The sequence below is a fragment of the Neolamprologus brichardi genome, chromosome 3 (genome assembly GCF_056152115.1).
Source record: "Neolamprologus brichardi isolate AB-2024 chromosome 3, ASM5615211v1, whole genome shotgun sequence".
In the NCBI taxonomy this organism is placed as follows: Eukaryota; Metazoa; Chordata; class Actinopteri; order Cichliformes; family Cichlidae; genus Neolamprologus; species Neolamprologus brichardi.
Genome location: NC_142106.1, coordinates 54,118,433 through 54,135,326, shown reverse-complemented (window position 1 = coordinate 54,135,326; position 16,894 = coordinate 54,118,433). Strand labels below are relative to the sequence as shown.

The 16,894-nt window shown below is 42.5% G+C and overlaps 1 protein-coding gene and 1 pseudogene across 4 annotated transcripts in view; one reads left to right on the top strand and one right to left on the bottom strand.

Annotated features, from left to right (window-relative positions):
• The window catches only part of LOC148105852 (protein NLRC3-like), an 85,804-nt gene extending 73,357 nt beyond the window's left edge, over positions 1–12,447 (top strand). Inside the window, exons 1-6 of one of the 4 annotated variants that reach the window (XM_087838960.1) lie at positions 1,976–2,243; positions 2,360–4,166; positions 5,679–5,855; positions 7,597–7,773; positions 9,921–10,094; positions 12,252–12,447. In XM_087838960.1, coding sequence (XP_087695086.1) covers positions 1,976–2,243; positions 2,360–4,166; positions 5,679–5,855; positions 7,597–7,773; positions 9,921–10,094; positions 12,252–12,447 — 2,799 coding nt within the window. Of the gene's footprint in view, positions 1–332; positions 360–1,975; positions 2,244–2,341; positions 4,167–5,678; positions 5,856–7,596; positions 7,774–9,920; positions 10,095–12,251 lie in introns of those variants that run through there. The other 3 variants (XM_087838958.1, XM_087838959.1, XM_087838961.1) reach the window with 3 other exon arrangements.
• A 991-nt stretch (positions 12,448–13,438) lies between these two features.
• LOC148105851 (uncharacterized) lies at positions 13,439–14,077 on the bottom strand (annotated as a pseudogene).
• Between the last annotated feature and the right edge of the window lie 2,817 nt (positions 14,078–16,894).

Here is a 16,894-nt window from a genome sequence, read left to right as displayed (position 1 = left end):
GATGGAGTTTTAAAATATTTCATTACAAATGTCCAAAGATGGGTTCAGGATACCTGAATCCACAATTATTAAAGCTAAAATAGTTCACAGGGTTTGGACTTTGTTAGGTGACGAGAGAACATCAAAGTGTTTTTTATCTTTAAACAGTATTTTTATCACTTCAGTTGCTCTCACAGCCCTGTTTGTTATTTTACCAGAGCTCTTATGTTTCACTCAGTGCTCCCACCAAACACCTTGGAGGACACATTAGTGTGATTTAGATTTCATTGGTGTAAACACCAGTCACACAAGCTAACCCATGGAGGCAGCAGCAGGCTTTGTGTTTGGTAAAGTCTGTTGGCTTAAACTAAGAGAGTTTAGTTTGTTAGCACAAAGAGCTGTCAGCTAAAGCCCCGAATGCACTTTGAATACAGATGAAGTGAGAAAAACACTTTAAATACAGCAAACAGTCAAACTGACAACATCTTTTTCTGCTGATCATCCACAGCAGTACATGTAGCATTCATGCTAGCAGCAGGCTATGACTGTCCACTCGGCACCAACACAGGTAGGAGTGAGCAGTGATGAAGCAGGACTGTGGGCAAGTTTGAGCTACAATCCTATTGGCTTCTCAGTTTCTCCAAAGAAAAGGGGAAAAATTCTTGGTGTTGTGAAGATGTGAGTTGGTCTTGTTGTCGTGGGGCTGGAAGGATGCTGGCAGTGAGAGGCTTTTCATACAGTGTTCAGTAACAGAATGAGAAGAAAGCCACTGCACATGAAACAAGGTGCTCGTAGTGTTTGTTTACTGTGTTTGTGCCACAATGTCAGATCAGTTGTAGATTCACATGCAGACTTGTCCAGTGAAACCAATGCAAGTACTGCAGTACAGAGCAAAGACTAAGCAAGCCAGGAGAGCTCTCCAACTTTCTGAAAGTATCAGGATATTTGAGTGATAAGAAAAAGTGGATCATGCAACAATGTCCCTCAGCACACAAAACAATCAAAGCAGAATAAATATAATGTTTTAGAAAGGCCCATCAAACACTTACAGGGACCTGAAGAGAGAGAAACAACAAAATGTCATGGCTAACAGAGGAACTCAAGCACAGACTGAGTTCTGACCAACAAAAAGGTGACAGTTTATTTACCAAAGGGGTGAACCACAGTGCTCTATATATGTACAGTGAGTTGGGGAGGGGGTCCAGGGCTCCAGGGAAAAGAGGGAAGGGAGTCCACACTCACTCCTCTTCAGTCACTCTTGTCCTGCTCTCCACTCACACAGCCACACACGGGAGTCACAGGTAAGCGTCTGTAACCAGGTCCGGGGAAATATATACTCAAAGTATACACAAAGTTAACCCAACTGGTGAATTTAGAGAGAGATTTCTTAGCAAGGAGCTGAGATCATGAACACAGGAGGGTCAATGTCCCAGCGACAAACTGCTCCATGCCGCAACGTAAAATGGTTACCGGTAAGCCCAGGTGAATCAGCAACAGGTGGTGTAATCATCATAACTGTGTGGACCAAGAGCAAGAGGCCATTACAAGCTCCACACACGCAGGCAAAACCCTAGCAGGAGAGAGCAAAAAATGAAACCTGAAAAGCCATCATGTGCCAGCCAGAGAGACACAGAGTTTTATACTAGAAGAGAAACCTGCTCATCTTCATCATGTTTGTTTAAATAGAGAAAATCAGAAGTCTCTGTGTGTCAGACCACGGCTCTACACGGACACTTCTAAGCTGCTTCAGAGTGAACTGACCCAGATAATCTGCACACAGCGGCTGTAAAACAGTGAAAGTCATAACTGTCTCTCTCTGATGGAAAGCTTTTATTGTGAAGTCAGGAAGTCTGCAGGAAGTGTTGAGTTTGTATTCATCACTTAGTGTTTAATGAGACAGGCAGACAGGAAGAGCAGCTCATTAGTGTTGATGAAATCAAAGGAACTGTGAGGAACTGCAGTTTGGTCACATTTGGATGTTTTTCACTGACAGTAAATGTTTTTAGTGATAAAGAAATGTGTTCACAGAGAGAGGAAGAGGAGTTGTGTTTGTGAGGAGGAGCAGCCGTCCTGCTGTGCTTTGTGTCAGGACGTCCTGAAGGATCCAGTCTCTACCAGCTGTGGACACTGGTTCTGCAGAAAGTGCATCTCCTCATACTGGGACCAGTCTGCTTCATCAGGAGACTCCTCCTGTCCCCAGTGTGGAGAAAGATCCAGAAGCAGAGCTGGACTGCAGACAGCCAGTCAGAGCAGCTGTGTACAAAGTAAGACTGAACATCCGTCTGCTGATGGACTCATTTCTGAAAACTGGACTTCTTGTGTTGTTCAGACATTGAAGAGTTTTCTTTCTCTTTAGTCTCATTGTTTTTCTTTCTTTCAGCAGATGTTGGTCTGCAGGAGGTTTTAGATGAACATAAGATCAGTCTGAGGAGGAGATGTGAACGTGTGACTGAAGGAAGTGATGAAACAGGAAGTAGAACCCTCCTCAACACCATCTACACTGAGCTCTACATCACAGAGGGACAGAGTGAAGAGGTTCATACCCAACATGAGGTGAGGCAGCTGGAGACAGCTTCCAAGATGGACGCCCTCCATGATGCTCCAATCAGGTGCCAGGACATCTTTAAAGCCTTACCTGACCAACAGAGACCCATCAGAGTGGTTCTGACCAACGGCGTGGCTGGTGTTGGAAAAACCTTCTCAGTGCAGAAGTTCACTCTGGACTGGGCAGAGGGCTTGGAGAACCAACATGTCAGTGTGGTGGTTCTGCTTTCATTCAGGGAGCTGAACCTGATCAGAGATGAGCAGTACAGTCTCCTGGAGCTGCTCCATGTTTTCCATCCAACATTACAGAAGGTCACAGCAGAGAAGCTGGCTGTCTCTCAGCTTTTGTTCATCTTTGACGGCCTGGATGAAAGCAGACTTTCATTGGATTTCACCAACAGGAAGCTGCTGTCTGATGTCACACAGAAGTCAACAGTCAGCCAGCTGCTGACAAACCTCATCCAGGGGAATCTGCTTCCCTCGGCTCTCGTCTGGATAACTTCCCGACCTGCAGCAGCCAATCAGATCCCTCCTACATGTGTTGACAGGCTAACAGAAGTACGAGGCTTCACTGACGCCCAGAAGGAGGAGTACTTCAGGAGGAGATTCAGTGATGAAGAGCTGTCCAGCAGAATCATCTCCCACATGAAGACATCCAGGAGCCTCCACATCATGTGTAGTATCCCAGTCTTCTGCTGGATCACTGCTACAGTTCTGGAGCACATGTTGACTACAGAGCAGAGAGGAGAGCTGCCCAAGACCCTGACTGACATGTACTCACACTTCCTGCTGGTTCAGACAAAGAGGAAGAAGAACAAGTACCATGAGGGTCATGAGACGAGTTCACAGGAGCTGACGGAGGCTGACAGGGAAGTTCTTCTGAAGCTGGGGAGGCTGGCGTTTGAACATCTGGAGAAAGGAAACATCATGTTCTACCAAGAAGACCTGGAGCAGTGTGGTCTGGATGTGACAGAGGCCTCGGTGTACTCAGGAGTTTGTACAGAGATCTTCAAAAGAGAGTGTGTGATCTTCCAGAAACCAGTCTACTGCTTTGTTCATCTGAGCATTCAGGAGTTTCTGGCTGCAGTCTACATGTTCAACTGTCACACCAACAGGAAGACAGAGGTGCTGAAGAACTTCCTGGAAAATAATCCAGATGATCCTTACTATTACATTTCATTTTCGGATGATTTGCTGAGGAGAGCCATGGAGAAATCCCTCCAGAGTAAAAATGGCCACCTGGACCTGTTTGTTCGCTTCCTTCATGGCCTCTGTCTGGAGTCCAACCAGAGACTCTTAGTAGGTCTGCTGGGTCAGACAGAGATCAGTCCAGAAACCATCCAGAGAGTCATCAACAACCTGAAGGAGATGAACAGTGATGAAATCTCTCCTGACAGAAGCATCAACATCTTCCACTGTCTGATGGAGATGAACGACCTCTCAGTACGTCAGGAGATCCAAGAGTTCCTGAAGTCAGAGAACAGATCAGAGAAGGAACTCTCTGAGATCCAGTGCTCAGCTCTGGCCTTCATGCTGCAGATGTCAGATGAGGTTATGGATGAGTTGGACCTGCAGAAGTACAAAACATCAGAGCGGGGACGACTGAGACTGATTCCAGCTGTGAGGAACTGCAGAAAGGCTGGGTGAGTCCAGATGTGATCATTAACATCATTAATCAGTGTAGGTTAGTAGTTTAATTTGAAAATAAAATCAGATTGTAACCACAAAGTGTTTGTGTCCGTACGCTGCAACCTTCCACACCATTCCTTTATTGTACAGACTCAGCAGCAGCTCCATGGATCCCAAATCCAAGAGTGGAGAACAGATTTGAAGTGTGTCACATCCATGCAGTCACAGCTGTTTCCACCATGTTTCCACTGATATTAATCCTGTTCAATGACACGTTTCATATCAGTGAATATGTTCTTTAGGACGTCCACTGACATGTTTAAGTGTCCTGCTGGAAATCACTCAAATCATCCATGAAATCCATGAAAAATCCTTTTAGTGTTTCTAACTTCCCCCTCTGTCCTCTCTCTCTCTCTCCATCCTCCTCACTGCTTCTTTCACTGATAATCACACAAACATCGTATTCAGCTACAAAATAACACAATAATATCATCTGATGATCATTATTATAAGAGCAGGATCCATATTTGATATCAGAGTAACACACTGCTTGGTTATGTGCAGTCATCATCAGTGACTGTGGGTCAAGCAGAAGCTCTCTGATTGGTTGCTGACCTTGGTCACCTGTCCACTCTCACCTGTTTGTGTTTGCTCTCTCTTTGCTGTCTCCATCCTCTCTCTCCTTTCTCTCCCTCTCTGTCTTTGTACCGTCACTCAGGTCCAATGGAAACAGTGACATTTACAAACCAATCAAAGACAAACTGATCCATGTCAGGTTATAACAATATTCAAAGTGAATACAGGCTGCTGCTGGACACAGACAGGTAACATCATTTTGACTTGCTGTCACCTGGATCTGGACTCATAAACACTGAAGCCCTGAACAGGAATACAAATCATTTTCTGCCAACTAGCGACACACCAGCAGATAATGGCTCAGAAAGCTAAAATGAGCCAATCATTTCTGTGTTTAGTTCCCCTGAAATCAGATCTGATATCAGCAGCTCTGAGTTCATTCATCATTATTGTCCAGTGATGAGATTTCTGCTCCGTTTGGTAACAGTCAGCAGGTTTTTCCTACGTGTGGACGTGAACAGTCGTACCTGACAGCAGGTAGCAAACAGAGATCATCTTTCCAGCTGGAACTCTTCACTGAGCTGAACTCATTCAAAATGTTCTGGAGTCAAAACAGGAAACAGTCCAAATGTGTGTCTTAACTCTGACTCTGGATCAGATCTCAGTGACAGACTGTGGACATTATGGAAGCCTAAATGTGACACCATCTTCCTCCTTCATCTGCAGATTAAAGCCAAACAAAGATTCTCATTAAAGGTCTGCAGGTCTGAGAGAGACTCAATCGTTGTGTCATGTCAAACACAGTAAGAGGAGCTGAAGCACAGATGTGAAGAGCAGATTCATCAGATTATGACCTCAATCTGTTTTGCCTTCATATACATTCAGTCTGTGTTTATAATGCAGATTTTCTGCTTTTATAATAACATATTTTATACTTTCTATCATCACAGACTGACTTGGTGTGGACTCTCAAAGACTCACTGTGAAGTTGTGGCCTCAGCTCTGAAGTCCAACCCCTCCCATCTGACAGAGCTGGACATGAGTAGAAATAATGACGTCCAGGATTCAGGGATGAAGCTTCTGTGTGCTGGACTGGAGAGTCCAAACTGTCGACTGGAGACTCTGAGGTGAGTTCACTGACTGTGGCTGTTGTTGTTTTTCTATATTTCAGGTCTTTGATTGATGTTTGAAACTTTCTTTAGTTCCTAAATGTTCAGGATGTGTCTGAAGACAAATGTGAAGAAGTTTGAGTGCTTTCAGAAATGTTGTCTTTCCAAATGACTGAACAACAGTTTTTCTTTTTGGCTCCAAACAGAAGTGACAGACTTGAGCAGGGTTCATTTAAAGGCTGACAGAAGTGGAGTGGTGACGGGGAGATGTTTGACAGGACAGTGTTTCAGCCTCCACAGGTTCATGTTGTGCTCCATCAGTCAGTGAAGATGAAGTCAGTGCTGATGAGGCTGTAGAGTGTGTGAGGGATGTGAATGAGGATGATGAAGATCTGATGATAGCAGATAAAAACAGGCTGCAGAGACTTTGAGCCATACAGGGCACACAGTGTGTGTACAGAACAGCTGAAATCATTATGGAGGCCTCACTGGAATATGGAAGCATCACAGTACAGCTTCAGTGAAGCATTAAAGTCTCTGATATGAGATGAGAAATGAAGCAGCCAGAGCTTTTTCATGAGTGGAAATCCACTGTGACTGTGAGCTGCTGCTACAGCCTCCAGATTAGCCAGCAGCTCATCCTGCTCAACATTTTCTCACCAACTTTAATGGAAGTGTGATGTTTTCAGCTGGAGTGATGGTCAGGGTGGCCTCCCTCTCGTCTTCTTCTCCTCTTCCTCTTTCATTTGTAAAGCCACTTCTGCTGCTTTCATTCATTTGGAAGTCCTGTAGCTGAGTTTGGGAGAGACTAACAGCCTCGGCAGCAGGGGGGAGAAAGGCTGTAACACCACCACTTTAATCTGTTCTACCTGTCACATCATTTTATCAGGAAACAAATATGCTCATGTTTTTACTATGTTTGTCTTGAAGATGTAAGAAGATCACATGGTGCTTTTTATTATTGTGTTGGTTTGTTTCCTGTCTCTTGGATTGAGCCCAGCTGTGCGTGGCCCCTGGGCCTGTGGTCAGAGTGTGTGCTGGATAATCCGGCCCAGGATGAGGCCAAACTGACATGGGATGAAATGTCTGTCACATAATTGAGCTTAGTGTAGTTTCATTTCTGCACAATTGAAAAACAACCAAAACTTTGTTCTGTCTTTTCTATGTTATACTGTAGACTTTCTTTCATACTGTGTCCAAAAGGAGCAGCTTTTACTTTGAAGGGGAGGCGTCTCTGTTTCCTGTTCAGGTTAAATGATGGAAGCAGATTAGTGCGTGATGTTCTTTCAGTGTTGCACTTTGTAGACAGTCCCTGAGCACTGGTCTCACAGCCAGCTGCACATAGAGACCAGTGTTGTTAGTCCAGGTCAGAAGATGACTTGTTGGAATGAAAATGAGCTTGTAGTTTGTCTGCTTTAATAATGTGACTGGAAAAAGGTGTTGGACTTCAAATATGTCCATTTCTTTCACAATTCACCTTTAAAAGTGAAGCCTTGTGGTTCCTGGAAGGAAAACACGACTTTTTCAAGTCTTTGTCCTGTTTTTATGAGAAATGTACGACTTTAATGTGAAACATTCAGAGTTTTCTTTTGTTGTGTTTGTTTGAAGCTGCTTCCTGTTGGCTTCAGCTGTTTGGAGTTTCCATTTTCTAAACTTCTACATTCTGAACCTTCTTCAGCTCTGAACAGATGATGAAACACTGAATGATTTCAAGCTCACACTTTGTCTAATAAACTTACATCTTTCATTCTTTATACAGATTGTGGAGCTGTGGTTTGTCAGAGATCAGCTGTGATTATCTGGCAGCAGCACTGAAGTCCAACCCCTCCCATCTGAGAGAGCTGGAGCTGAGCAGGAACAACAAGCTGCAGGATTCAGGAGTGAAGCATCTGTGTGGTTTCCTGGAGAGTCCAGGATGTGGACTTGAAACTCTGAGGTCAGTCAGCATGTTTTAGTTGTGCTGAGATGAATATGATGTGAAAGTTGTGCTGACACTAAACTGCAGACATCAGGCTGGTATTATACTGATCCACACTGAGGATCTTCATGGTAAAGTCTGTTTTCTTCTTCTCTGGTTTAGTCCATTGACTGCAGCAGAACAATGTTCACATTTCAAACAGTGATACTCAACGTATGGCCCGCGGCCCACACGCGGCCTGTCCACCTTTCCTGATTCAGAGAGAGGGGACCCTGATTAACTGTGTAGTGTTCTTCCTCACAGTTCTAAGTATCAGACACAACAATGAATAATCCACAGCTGACTGTCTTTAGCAGGTCAAAGGTCACCGCACACAGCAGACAGTGGGAAATATTCTAATTCTGATCATTTATCAGCACATATCCATATGTATAAAAACAAAGCTGACACTGTGAGACTTGATCAGAGGTGTGATCATCACAGCAGAGGCCTTTGTGTCAAAGTCACTGAGGATCAAACAGAAACACATGAAACAGATTTTCCTGTTCTGGCTTTTTATAGCAGATAACCTTCAAAATATTCTGCAGTCGATCAAAAACTGAAGCAAACCATGAATCAACATGTGAACATGACCTGATGCTGCTGAAGTGAAGCAAAGTTACAGATGTTTGATTACAGACACAGCTGAGAGTTTGTAATCTGTCATCATTTTAAAAGATTTAAATTTCTTCAGTATTGAAGAGCAGAAATGAGGCTTTGTTTTCGGAGGCCAACAGCAGTAAACACAACAGCAGACTGGTGCGTAATAAGCAGTGAATAATGCAGAAAACAGATTTTTGAAGGTAAACTGTTCTTGAAGTACACTGAGAGAGAGAGAGAGAGAGCTGTGCAGGAAGTAAACGTCAAAGTCAGAGAGAATTCATGACGATGTTCATCAAACGTAAAGCGTAGTTTGGATCTTCTTTTGCTGCTGGTTCACTCAGTTTTGGTTGGAGACAGATGAAACCTGCAGCTTCAGGATCTGTGAGCTGTCCACTTTCAGCCCCGACGCCGTGTCCGTGTATGATCCACGCTCTGTGTTTCCATCTTTGTGTGTTTAGCTGCTCTTATTTACTGTTTTATCTGTTTGGCTGTTGTTGAAATACTTTTGGGAGCTTTAACCTGAGATTCTGGAAAAATACATTTATATTAAAAATCGATTCAGGATTGAATGAATCAACATCGCTTTATTCAAATTAAAACCATTTAAATAGGAAAATCCATTATTTTACACCCGCCTCTAATGCTGGGTAATGTCGGCTGGTCCATGTGCAGCTGGCTGTGAGGCTCAGGGAGCGTCTACAAAGTGCAACACTGAAAGAACATCATCCATAAATATTGAGTAATAACTGGACTCTCATACAGCGAGACTCAAATGCCTTTAAACATCAGCTTATCCTGCTGATCCAAGTCCAACACTGAGTTTGTAAAAATATGTTTGTCAATCATTTTGTTTGGTTTCTGAGGAAAATGATTCAATAACTTGCTGCTAATACACAACATTTCATCATATTTCCTCATAACCCTCTTTTGTCTGACCATTTGATCCCATTTGAATTTGCAATAAAGGATCCACAGAGTTTGGTGACAATAATGACAGTAGATGTTTGTGTGAAAGTGCTGGAAGCAAATTAGTGTGTGATGTTCTTTCAGTGTTTCACTTTGTAGACGGTCCCTGAGCACTGGTCTCACAGCCAGCTGCACATAGAGACCAGTGTTGTTAGTGCAGGTCAGAAGATGACTTGTTGGAATGAAAATGAGCTTGTAGTTTGTCTGCTTTAATAATGTGACTGGAAAAAGGTGTTGGACTTCAAACATGTCCATTTCTTTCACACTTAATCCTTTAAAAGTGAAGGCTTGTGGTTCTTGGAAGGAAAAACATGACTTTTTCAAGTCTTTTTCCTGTTTTTATGAGAAATGTATGACTGTAATGTGAAACATTCAGAGTTTTTTCTCTTGTTGTGTTTGTTTGAAGCTGCTTCCTGTTGGCTTCAGCTGTTTGGAGTTTCCATTTTCTAAATTTCTACATTCTGAACCTTCTTCAGCTCTGAACAGATGATGAAACACTGAATGATTTCAAGCTCACACTTTGTCTAATAAACTTACATCTTTCATTCTTTATACAGATTGAGGGACTGTGGTTTGTCAGAGTTCAGCTGTGATTATCTGGCAGCAGCGCTGAAGTCCAACCCCTCCCATCTGAGAAAGCTGGACCTGAACTGGAACAAGCTGCAGGATTCAGGAGTGAAGCATCTGTGTGGTTTCCTGGAGAGTCCAGGATGTGGACTTGAAACTCTGAGGTCAGTCAGCATGTTTTAGTTGTGCTGAGATGAATATGATGTGAAAGTTGTGCTTACACTAAACTGCAGACATCAGGCTGATATTATACTGATCCACACTGAGGATCTTCATGGTAAAGTCTGTTTTCTTCTTCTCTGGTTTAGTCCATTGACTGCAGCAGAACAATGTTGACATTTCAAACAGTTATACTCAACGTATGGCCCCGCGGCCCACACGCGGCCTGCCCACCTTTCCTGATTCAGAGAGAGGGGACCCTGATTAACTGTGTAGTGTTCTTCCTCACAGTTCTAAGTATCAGACACAACAATGAATAATCCACAGCTGACTGTCTTTAGCAGGTCAAAGGTCACGGCACACAGCAGACAGTGGGAAATATTATAATTCTGATCATTTATCAGCACATATCCATATGTATAAAAACAAAGCTGACACTGTGAGACTTGATCAGAGGTGTGGTCATCACAGCAGAGGCCTTAGTGTCAAAGTCACTGAGGATCAAACAGAAACACATGAAGCAGATTTTCCTGTTCTGGCTTTTTATAGCAGATAACCTTCAAAATATTCTGCAGTCAATCAAAAACTGAAGCAAACCATGAATCAACATGTGAACATCACCTGATGCTGCTGAAGTGAAGCAAAGTTACAGAGGTTTGATTACAGACACAGCTGAGAGTTTGTAATCTGTCATCATTTTAAAAGGTTTAAATTTCTTCAGTATTGAACAGCAGAAATGAGGCTTTGTTTTCGGATGCCGACAGCAGTAAACACAACAGCAGACTGGTGCGTAATAAGCAGTGAAAAATGCAGAAAACAGATTTTTGAAGGTAAACTGTTCTTGAAGTACACTGAGAGAGAGAGAGCTGTGCAGGAAGTAAACGTCAAAGTCAGAGAGAATTCATGACAATGTTCATCAAACGTAAAGCGTAGTTTGGATCTTCTTTTGCTGCTGGTTCAGTCAGTTTTGGTTGGAGACAGATGAAACCTGCAGCTTCAGGATCTGTGAGCTGTCCACTTTCAGCCCCGACGGCGTGTCCGTGTACGTGCCGTCGAGTGAATGATCCACGCTCTGTGTTTCCATCTTTGTGTGTTTAGCTGCTCTCATTTACTGTTTTATCTGTTTGGGTGTTGCTGAAATGCTTTTTGGAGCTTTAACCTGAGATTCTGGCAAAATACATTTATATTAAAAATCGATTCAGGATTGAATGAATCAACATCGCTTGATTCAAATTAAAACCATTTAAATAGGAAAATCCATTTTTTTACACCCGCCTCTAATGCTGGGTAATGTCAGCTGGTCCATGTGCAGCTGGCTGTGAGGCTCAGGGAGCGTCTACAAAGTGCAACACTGAAAGAACATCCTCCATAAATATTGAGTAATAACTGGACTCTCATACAGCGAGACTCAAATGCCTTTAAACATCAGCTTATCCTGCTGATCCAAGTCCAACACTGAGTTTGTAAAAACATGTTTGTCAATCATTTTGTTTGGTTTCTGAGGGAAATGATTCAATAACTTGCTGCTAATACACAACATTTCATCATATTTCCCCATAACCCTCTTTTGTCTGACCATTTGATCCCATTTGAATTTGCAATAAAGGATCCACAGAGTTTGGTGACAATAATGACAGTAGATGTTTGTGTGAAAGTGCTGGAAGCAAATTAGTGTGTGATGTTCTTTCAGTCTTGCACTTTGTAGATGCTCCCTGAGCACTGGTCTCACAGCCAGCTGCACATAGAGACCAGTGTTGTTAGTCCAGGTCAGAAGATGACTTGTTGGAATGAAAAGGAGCTTGTAGTCTGTCTGCTTTAATAATGTGACTGGAAAAAGGTGTTGGATTTCAAATATGTCCATTTCTTTCACACTTCACCTTTAAAAGTGAAGCCTTGTGGTTCCTGGAAGGAAAAATACGACTTTTTCAAGTCTTTGTCCTGTTTTTATGATAAATGTACGACTTTAATGTGAAACATTCAGAGTTTTTTCTCTTGTTGTGTTTGTTTGAAGCTGCTTCCTCTTGGCTTCAGCTGTTTGGAGTTTCCATTTTCTAAACTTCTACATTCTGAACCTTCTTCAGCTCTGAACAGATGATGAAACACTGAATGATTTCAAGCTCACACTTTGTCTAATAAACTTACATCTTTCATTCTTTATACAGATTGTGGAGCTGTGGTTTGTCAGAGATCAGCTGTGATTATCTGGCAGCAGCGCTGAAGTCCAACCCCTCCCATCTGAGAGAGCTGGACCTGAGCTCCAACAACAAGCTGCAGGATTCAGGAGTGAAGCATCTGTGTCGTTTTCTGGAGAGTCCAGGATGTGGACTTGAAACTCTGAGGTCAGTCAGCATGTTTTAGTTGTGCTGAGATGAATATGATGTGAAAGTTGTGCTGACACTAAACTGCAGACATCAGGCTGATATTATACTGATCCACACTGAGGATCTTCATGGTAAAGTCTGTTTTCTTCTTCTCTGGTTTAGTCCATTGACTGCAGCAGAACAATGTTCACATTTCAAACAGTGATACTCAACGTATGGCCCGCAGCCCACACGCGGCCTGCCCACCTGTCAAGAGATTTATTCTAAATGACAGTTCTTCAGCGGAGAGTCAGAGAGTGGAGACACACACGCTGCAGATTTTACTTGCAAGGGCGGTCACAGAGCGCTCACACTCTTTATTTATACACAAGAAAAATGAAAACATTTGTTCAGTGGAATGTTGATACGTGAGCATGTGCCTATCTGATTGTGTGTGTGTGTGTCTCTGTGTGTGTGTGTGCGTGAGGTCAGAACTGCTTGTTCGACTTCTTACTATCGCTGTGGGAAGATTCAGATAGAAATATCAGAACACGTTTTATAAAGAACAATCAGTTCTAAACAAGGAAAAGGTCATCATGCAGTACTCTATCACAAGTAAACTTATATCATTACAAGATTATACTGACTACTCAGTACAATTTTCCATTAGCATTCCCTCCTGTTGTCACGTATAACTTTTAAGTGAGATAGCAGTGTGTAACATCTTGTACATTTTCTGTCACATCGTCATTAATCACACAAAGTTTTCATGTTCCAACAGGTCGGGGTCATCATCATAATCATTTGTCACGGCTATGTATGCAGCTACAGCGGAAACGATTATGCGGTTAATCATGAGTTTTAGACATGGCAGGATACATGTTACAAAACACAAAATAAAAGTAAAAACATTCCAACTCTGATGAGTAGTCTTTTTAGCACCTGTAGCCAGGAGCCAGTGTGAAGCCAAGAAAACCAGTCACTTGTATCGCTTACATAGTCCTGATTTTGGGCCTGCTGGATCTGTCTCAAGGCGTTCAGGGCATCAGTCATGTTTGATGAGTGTACATTGTCTGGTATGTAAGTGCAGCAGGTGTTGTTGAAGAGGACTCAAAGTCCCCCTTTTCCTCAGTTTGGACACAGTTTGTTGTGTTTCCAAGGGGTCTGTTACCTTTCTCTTGTTGATAACACATGGAGTGGTTCTTCCCTGGGAGTTGGTCCAGGAACACTGGGAAGTGGATGGATGTATTCTGGTTTGTCACATTGAAATCTATCCAGAAGAGCTGATCACATGTTCCATTACTAAGTCCAACAGCATATGGGATTGTATCGTTGGTGGTGATTTTGCTGTGTTAGAATTCAATGCCAGCGAAGCTAGCTGCACACTTTGCTTGAGTGTTATTCATATATTCACCATATAGTGTGGAGTATGTCTACGTGCTGGGCATATGAGAACAGACATAACAGTCTGTATTTGCCGATTCTGCCTTGGTCCTGTTGTGGATGTAGCGGTACCAGGCATTGTTCATCCACGGGTGGATGTGGTCTTGTGTCATGTCTCTTAGGTGGGAGTTGTCGTGCGTCCATCTTTTCTGTCTGCCTCGTGGTTCAGCTGTTTCTGGCATAAGCTGGGGTCCTGTAAGGGTGAGCGTCGTAGTCAAGGTAACCAAGAGGGTCCACCTTCCCATGGCTGCGTACAGGTCCGTCACACCCTACTGCTTGGTTACCCTAGAGTTGGTCAACGGCTGGAGGTGGAAGTGCGAGCAATGCTCAATCAGCACTTCACCCTCACCACTGAAGCAACCAAGCGAGGGTGAAACTTTCCTAGTTGATTACTGTGAAGGAAGTGGAATCCTCTGGGACCTCGACCTTTTTTGCAGTGGCTCTGATGTATACAGGAGGGTCTCTCCGCTATTTTGCAGGCAGTTGGAGTGGTCAGAAGCACTTGGTATGGACCCTCCCACCCTGGCGAGCTCCAATTTTTCTTTGGAGTACTCGGACACAGATCCAATCACCTGGCTTCAAACTGCAGGAAATAGAAGAAGAGTCTTGCGGCAGTTGATTGTTCAAAACAACTTCTCTGTTTGTCAACAATTGAGGTCTCCCATGTATAATTTCAAATGGGGACAGTTTGTTACTTCCTTGTGTTATTCTTATCCACATTCTTACTAGGCCTACACATTCTGGCCATGGTCTGCCAGTTTCTTCCATTGTTTTCCTGAGCCTTTGTTTTATAGTGCCATTTGTTCTCTCCACTAATCCTGCACTCTGTGGATGGTAGGCACAATGGTGTTTTATACTGAAACCTAGTGCTTCAGATACTTTGCTGATCACGTCATTTACAAAATGGGTTCCATTATCTGATCTCATCAGATTAGGAATACCATATGTTGGAATGAAATGGTTGCATAGACACTTTGCAACTGAGATTGTGTCTGCTTTTTTCACTGGGTAAATTTCTGGCCATTTTGAGAAAACATCTATAATTACTAGAGCATATTTTGAGCCCTGACACTCATTCAATTCAATGAAGTCCATGTGAACTGTATGAAATGGGTGAGGTGGTGTAGGAAAATGTCCTCTTTTTGGCCTTAAGTTACCTTGAGTATTGTGTTTTTGGCAGCTCATACATGTTCTCATGTATTCTTTTGCTGAAGTTTCAAAATTTATAGTGTAAAATTGTCGGTTTATTATAAAGATCATTCCTCCCGTTGAAACATGGCTCAAACCATGGCTCACTAGAGCGGCTGTTTTGTGTAATGATTTGGGAAGGATGGGTTTCCCTGCTATTTTCATTATGTCATCAGTGTTTAGTACTGCTCCGTGTTTTAGCCATGGTTTTTGTTCTTTTGGTGGTGCTGCTTTTTGTTCGTCCTGCAGTACACATGGTGGAATACTGTGATTTTCATGAGTTGTTAGTAAGACTGTGGTTGCAATCGCTGCTGCTTTTGCAGCTTTGTCAGCAAAATTGTTTCCCTTTGTAATTTCAGAGTCATCCTTCTGATGTGCTGCACATTTGCAAATTGCTAAATGTCATATCACATAAGGAGTTTCCTCCCATGTAAACGGATGTGTGCCATGATAAAACCTTTCTCCACACACTAGAAATAAGAAACTAATTTCAACCCTTGTTACATCTTATTCACTTATTTTACAATCCAGTTATTTTTCCAAATCTAGTATCAATCAACTAATTTGCATATCAGCTTATAATGCGCTAAGTTGACTGGTCAACAGAAATGCACGTTCAAAATATTATCACAAAAGAGAATTTCCTTCATACAGTAAATTACTTGTGTTGTATCAATCAAACATGAAGCATTTCACAATTTATTGTATTACCAACTAAGTGTATTGTCTGATTACTGCTTGGTCATACCAGACTCTCTCTGTATTTATTTTTTCTCTTATTCTTCTCTATTTTTTACAAAGGTTTCACCTATTGTCCTGCAAGCTGGAGAGTTAAATGTCAGCAGTGGATAAATTCAGCATTTGATAACAAGAACTCTGCTAAGTTTTTCCCTGCTTTAACACCAATGACAGATGCAGGCGCATGTATAGTGTGTGCTATAGTGTAAGCTGTTCTTCATTGCATGTATGTGTGTTAGTACGCTTGCATGCAGGGCCTGTGGGCCTGTCTCACCCAAAAAGGGCATTTTCTTAACAGCTGCCTTTCTCTCATGTGTGTTAAGAAAGGCAAATGTGCTTGAGATTATTATGCTGTCATATGTTACATTATACCTGTAATCAAAATGAGTACTGATACTGCTGTAGGCCACATCATACTTCTGAGTTAAAAGAATGTGAAAATCATTAGATTTATTAGATAGGTTTGTATTATCCTATACTGCTGATTTACTGTGAGTGAGTTACACTGTTTCATGACATTTCATACTGCTGAGTTATGAAGAGAATATTGTGTTCAGAGAGTCAGGGCCTCTCTCTCTTTTTTTTTTTCATTGTAGAGACAACAGAGCACATTGCACGGGAGCAGAAAAACAGGGAGCCAAGGTCATAACTCAGGCTCACTGACAGAAAGAATGTGAATGCTTAGTTTTGTGGCTGTGGCGCATTTTGTATGGCTTCTTTTCTTTTGTTTACTAGCTTTCTGCCTTCACCTGAGAGGGTGTGCCCTAAGTATGTGACTTCATAATTAGAGTTTATTTAAAGATACTTTGTGGCCTTAACTCAGCCAAGTGACGTAACACAGCCATAGTATTTTGCTTACACCCTTCCTCTGTGTGGTCAGTCACTAAAATGTCATCTACGTAGAGTAGAAACTGTGTCTGCCCCTCAAAAGTGAAGCCAAACAGGTGTTGTGGGTCGGGGTGTAAAGGCACTGAGAAAAAAAAATCAATTCAATTTTATTTATATAGCGCCAAATCACAACAAAAGTCGCCTCAAGGCATTTAATAAGTCTATCACTGAGAACCATTGTTCTTTTGGAGAGACTTGATTCAGTATAGTGTGGGGATTTGCTACTACTGGTGGCATCATTTCAGTGA